Source organism: Mastigoproctus giganteus, chromosome 3, assembly GCF_048544385.1.
Source record: "Mastigoproctus giganteus isolate SK-2022 chromosome 3, ASM4854438v1, whole genome shotgun sequence".
Taxonomy (NCBI): Eukaryota; Metazoa; Arthropoda; class Arachnida; order Uropygi; family Thelyphonidae; genus Mastigoproctus; species Mastigoproctus giganteus.
The window spans coordinates 203381776-203388373 of NC_143577.1; the positions used below are offsets into that span (position 1 = coordinate 203381776).

General features: G+C 41.1%; 1 protein-coding gene across 1 annotated transcript; it reads left to right on the forward strand.

Annotated features, from left to right (window-relative positions):
• Window positions 1–767: 767 nt before the first annotated feature.
• On the forward strand, window positions 768–5028 carry LOC150088597 (lactosylceramide 4-alpha-galactosyltransferase-like). The gene is made up of 2 exons (XM_090370252.1): window positions 768–804; window positions 4121–5028. The coding sequence occupies exons 1-2, from the start codon at window positions 768–770 to the stop codon at window positions 5026–5028; spliced, it is 945 nt and encodes a 314-aa protein (XP_090226378.1).
• Window positions 5029–6598: the final 1570 nt, after the last annotated feature.

Genomic DNA, 6598 nt, shown 5'->3' on the forward strand with positions numbered 1-6598 from the left:
CATGAAAATAGCTCCCGATAAGACAACAAAGGAGGTTGGAGCAGCAAGCGGCCGGATGCGCTTTCCCACTGGAGGGAAGGAGAATCAAGTCAGTCGGATGTTTCAGATTGGGTGAATGGGCAGTTGATCTCAGTAACCCCTTTTTCTAAAGGAAATCTTCGAACATTAAGGGGGAATGAGCAGGTGCATTGTTACTCAACAAAAACCAATTCTTGTTTTCAAAAAACCCGTATGTTAGTAAGAACCTAATACTGAAACGTAGGAGCTTTCATTATAGACTTTTAAGGAGAATATTGAAAAGAAGATAATCAAATACAGGAGACAAAACTATAAATATCGAATCAGACTGTTTCCTGACAGAATGGTTACCTTTATCAAGTTGGATTCGTTAAAAGTTGGTAAATATGGCAGGATTAGAAATAATAGATTTAAGAGGAGTTCCACTTCAAAACTTCCACTTCGTAAATTTGGCCAAATTGATTTAAGCTCTTTGAGTAATGAAGGTGAAAGAAATCTACTTTTCACTCTTCTGTCGAAATATTCCCACAGTGACTGATAAAAAAATGGCAAAGTTAGCTAGTGGACAAATTCTGTCCTCCTGCTGGAATTCGAACAACGTTCTTTTCCACACGACATGAAGGACAATTATCCTAAACACTGTGCTACCCAACAGGACGTATAGAAACCAGATGCAAAGAAAATAGGGTATACTTGTTGTTGAATTTTTTGGAGGAAATGGTGTGTTCAAGTCCTTGATTTTTCGTAATATGGCTTGGTTGGGAGGATGGGGTTGGAAAGCCGAAAGTAAGTTAACACAAAAACCTCAGGAAAGAAAAATTAATGAAGATTACTTTTTTTGGATGGTTTTCGAAGCCTAATGCTGTTAAAACTGCATGGATTGGTTGAGGTTTGAGAAACCAGAAGAAAGTTATTGACACAGAAATTAGAAGAAAGGAAAATAAATGAAGATTTTTAGCATATTCACCTTGAAGGCTTGCTTGTTGAATCTTCGGAATGCCTTTTGGCAGATGTGAAAGAGACATCTATGGCGTTGAGAATCTTTTGGATCAATTCTTGCAAAGGTTGGGCTGTGGTGAGGTATTTTCTTGCCTCTTCTTAAGTTGCACGTTTCGTGTTGGATTGCATTCGTATCATGTTCGGTTCCTCAGTGTCATCCATCGTACATCAACTTTCGTTTCCCCTTTTCACTTAAAAAGAAAAAGTATATAATAAAGGCAAATCGGTAGTAAATCTCAAAAAAAGAATTTGCAACTGTTAAATGCCAGCAGAAAGAAACAGAAATCAAGAAAATCGGACTTTCTAGAAAATCAGCTTACTCCCTTTCTAAATAAGAACTGCATAGTTATGTCGGTGCCTTTTATATGGTTCTGTCGGATGACTGGTACAATTGGTATGCGTGTACCACTCAGATCAAAACGAAAAATCAAACGAATTAAAAGGAAGGAAGGAACCGTCATCTCACTGACCTGCATAATGCATTATAAAACAAGATCCATGAATTTCAGTAAACAAAACAATTTATCAGTACATGCATTATGAAAGCACAGATTTACATTTATAAATCTCTTTATAAGCTAAACAATGCCAGAGGGCCATCTTAATTTATGTCCCAATCAATAAGACAGTGGCGAAATTGTTACATCTCCAAGGTCATCATCGCGGTGAGGGGCGAAAACTTCAGGAATTAAGGAGGCCATAGCAGACATAACGTGTATCTGTCAGCGGTACCAGTGCCCCCCCCAACTGTTACTTGAAGGCCCCCAGTAGGAAGGGGCATTCCAGCCTCCGTCCACGGCAGCAGGAGTCGGGCCAAGTCAGTAGAGGGACGCCTGTCTGGGTGACCTCCTCCTGCCTAGGAAGGGGGGAGAGGACACAGGAAAGGAACTCTGGGAAGGGGAAAAGCTTTAAGAAGAAGCGGGGACCACAAGAATAGGGGTCCCTAAGGCGAGTAGGAAATTGGAGGCCACTACTTCGAGAACAGCTAAAGACAGATGAGTGAGGATAGAAAGAAAGACGACGTCAGGGGATGACACACCTGCCCCAAAAAGAGGAGCCCAGGCACAAGGAGGGGCCTGAGTGGAGAAATCCCACGCCAGCACAGCGCTATCAGCAAAAGATCCAACCCCCGAGGGTTAGCATGAAATTGAGGTTCAGCGCCTGAGAGAACAACAATTTTCACCCAAAGGTGGTCTACTCTGGAGCTGGTGGGATCGCAGAAGTGGGTGCAGCTGCCAGATTCCTTCTGCGCTTGAAGGGAGCGGTACAAAATTGTATGAAGACATTGAACGCTTCCGTGTTGCAGTTAGGGAATGAGGTGATCAAGGGCTGGAAGGTTAGTCTGGAGGGAGAACTTCTGTCCGAGTCAAGGTAAACTGTCCTCTCTTGAAGGAGGTGGGTTCAGTCTTCCCACTCATCACACAGGCAGATGTCGAATTCAGCATGGCCAAGCTGTTTCAGATGGACTTTTTAAGAGGTGGCCGGTCAACATAAAAGTAGTTTCCAGGTTTAGAGTAAACCAGGCCATAGTATGTTTGTTTAAGTGGCTAATGTCAGGAATGAATTTTCTAGTGGCTTCGCCTTTGCACCCAGAGGACCAGCGGGTCTGCCGTAAATTCGTAAATTTTGAACACAAACTCTTCTTGTCCAAAAAGTGATTGTCCTCTGCAAGGGTGATTATACCAAGAAAGTTGGTTTGAAAGTTAGACCAGGCTGCATAAAGGAGGCCACAGTAGGCAACGTAGAGGTCTATAGGGAGTTTGCTACAAATCACCTGGAGAGCTGGAGTGGATGTGGTTCTTCAAGCCCTGGTCATACGTAATAAGAAGAGCTGCTGGATTTATTTGAATTTGTTTATGGAAGTTATTCTGTCTACCCTGCGAAACCAGACGGGAGCACTATAAGCTCCCGTCTGGTTTCGCTTGAAGCATTCAGCATACATGAGATTGGGGGGGGGGGTCCTTCCTTCGAGTCCACAGTCTTTACGAGTGACTCTAGTGCGCATCTCTACTTACTGTTTTACTTTAGCATGGATGCAGTACAAGTGTGGGAAAAATGTCCATTTATGGTCCAATATGACTCCAAGATACTTTATTGTAACGCAGGATCTGAGTGGCACAGCCAGAATGCGAATAACTGGAGGTCTACATATGTCCAGTTTCAACGAAATGTCCCTGGATGAGGAACATTTTTGTTTTGGTAGTGGAGATGGTCAGCTCATGTGTTTATGTCCAACGTGCAAGAGCAAACAGAACAAAAATAAATTAAGGGAGCCAGACAACTAGTACTAACGAGGAACGGAGTGGTTTTCTGTTGGGTCTGAGGCGCATCAGATTTAGGCATATTACGCCGTATAATAATGTCTGTAAATTGCGTGTGTTCTGTGGTCGATTTGCTAGACAAAAATCGGAGTTTTCTGGAGAAGAAACAATGCTACCCCGAGCTTGACTGACTTAGCCACATTGTGAAAAAGACTAAACAAATTCCTCATGCCATCGACGGATTCAAACTCAAGTCTTCTCTACCAATTATACCAGTTGTGCTACCCGATGGTATGCTAGGGGGTGGACATTCGGAAATCTCAAGGAGTACTCAGAATTTGTAGTTTTGTTGTTATCCAGTTAACCAGAGAGGTTTTGATGATTATTTATAGTTTAAATTACTGTTAAATCATGAATATTTAATTATACATTCGTTAAACATTCATATAATACTGTTATAATAATATAAAATATTATAATAATTTTTAATTGGTAATTGACAGAAAAAACAAACTTTCTGCTTATACTTTAGGACCAGTTCCTAATGCTGCAGCGATTTACAAGGATTTTTCTGCCTTTTGTGTTATCGCTTACGAACGTGAAGCCATTTTGTTGACAAATTCGTTTGATTGGATTAAAAGATTAAGATATTAAAAGGCGCATGCAGGAATTGGAACAAGCGGTAATAAAATGAAATAATAATGCAAAGCAAAGAACTTATTAAAATTTCTCAGTTGAAACAAGCATTACAACTTCCAATAGTGATAAGTTGCATACTTATTAACTGTTCTTAGATTAAGATTTTCTGTTTAATTTCGAGTTTTCTTTTTTATCCTTTTCAGATACCAAAGAACCCATTCCGGATAATTTGAAAACAAGAAAAGAGAAACATTCCATTTCCGAAAGATCTCCTCGAATATTTCTCTTGGAGACTTCAGGAAGACATTTCTTGAATGGACGTCAAGCATGCACCGTTGAGTCTGCAGCGAAACACCACCCAGATATGGTGGTAACAGTGTACCTGACAACGGATGCCATTATAATGACTTCTCTTATGCAGAACATTGAGAGTGCTTATGAAAACGTGAACTTCCTCACCCTTGATGTCGAAAAACTTTTTGAAGGTACTCCAATGGCCACATGGTACTCCAAATCCGACTGGAGAAACGGACCGTTCAAAGTTGCCCATCTCAGTGACGCATTGAGAATCACTTTGTTATGGAAGTACGGCGGGATGTACTTCGATTTAGATGTTGTTGTGCTGAAGTCCTTAGGCGAGTTTCGCAATTCACTCTTCAAAGAACCTCAGGACGGCTTTTCAAATGCGTTTCTTATTTTTGACAAGGACCATCCATTCTTGTACAACTGCATCCAGGAATTTTCCCGAACTTACAAAAGTAAGGAGTGGGGATATAATGGCCAAGCCCTTCTATTTAGGATGGTTCAATCAAAATGTAAAATGAAATCGATGAAAGGGACAGGCAATAACTATTTTGATGTCTGTGATGTTACCCTACTTAATTCGGACGTAGCATATCCATGGTCGTGGGATCATTGGAAAGAATATTTTATTCCTTCAGAAGCAGAAAAACTTGCAAAAAAATACAGTGGAAGTTACGCTGTCCACCTTAACAACAATTTTAGCAAGAATACCATGGTGCGAATTGGGGAAAACACTGCTTACGAAATTTTGTCGAGAGAAAACTGCCCCGTGACTTACGAGATCGAACGTAGCAATGGAATATTCTAGATAACATTCAAAACAAAGTTTGTACTTCGAAATGTATCCCCTAAGAAAAATAAAAACTGTATAATTAAGGGTTATTGTGCTCATTGCTCGTGTTATTAGATGATGATAATAATAATAATAATAATAAAGGGGCCCTATGGCCCAGTGGTTTCAACGCTGGACTACCAACCTGAACCCAAGTTCGAAACCTATCTTAGGCAGAGGGGTCGGTGAGAGAGTTTCCCGAGGAAGGCTGTGGAGAAAGTAGCGCTGACCCCCGTATGACTACTACAAGGGAACGGTAAGACAATCCAGCCCAACCAACTGGAAGCGCTTCCTGCGCAACTGCGATAATGACCACCCAGAAAGGAAGCAAACGCTAACGGATCAAATGGAACATCGAAATGAAAACGTTCATCATGCGAAGTACTACGAGGCAACAAAGCTGGAGACCAATATGACTATACTTAATACCAAGTGGTTGAAACGATTCCCGGATGTTCAGGTAACCGAACAGCGAATAGCAGATCAGAAAAGAACCTGATAACTGCTGTAATCTTGAAAAAAATCGGGCAGCCAATAACAAAGTACAAAGAATAATGAGAACATAGAACCAGATGAGGAAGAGCAAGAAGAAGTACAACCCAGAGACAGCTTAAATGGAAACAGATGAGATTTCATATCCAGAATAGAAGATGAGTGGAAGCAGGCTCTAACAAAATCCATGGGAATCGATCGATCCCACAAATACCCATTCTATACAGAAGCAGAGACCTAATAGAATCCTGTGGAAAGTCACAGACTACCTGAATCAGCAAATAATACATTAAATCATTAACAATGGTGCGAAGCTCGAGACCATCCACACAGCCATACACTGTGCTACCGAAACCGCCAATCACCGAAAGAAAAACGAAAAAAAAAAAAAAAAAAAAAAACAACGACCAGCACGTTGGGAAAGAAGAATTAAGAGTCTAGATAGGCCAACTGACCTACGACCAACAGGGTAATAGAAGGTAAGAAATTGTTTGGAAACGTGAAGAGCATCCTCACGAAAGACCTATAGAAACCAAAGAGTATTCTATTGGAATATTGGACAAGACGGAAAAGAAGAAAGAAGAAGAAGACCACCACAGCAGAAGAAGATCGAGCAGTTCTGGGCAATATATGGAGCAGCGACAACACATAAGTAAGTAAGACAGAATTAAGACTGCCAAGCTCCATGGATAGAATTAGAACGGAAGAAAACCAAGGAATTGCAGGAGATGAAAATATGGGAGATTCGGGAGAAAGACTTACAACAGTTAATCAGGAAGTTCTAAAACTTCAGGATGCTATGACATCCACAACTACTGGTACAAGAAGCTCACTTGTACACACAGCACCTAGCAGAGCAGTTCACTCAAATGATAAGTCATCCAGAGACAATCCCAAAGTTTCTTATGTAAGGAATCACATACCCGAAACACCTATCACAAAACGATGTACAAGGTCCTGACCAACTACATAACCAGGAAGATATCGAACCACTTGGAGAGCCAGAACATCATGGCCCAATAGCAGAAAGGATGCGATGCAAGCTGATGAGCAA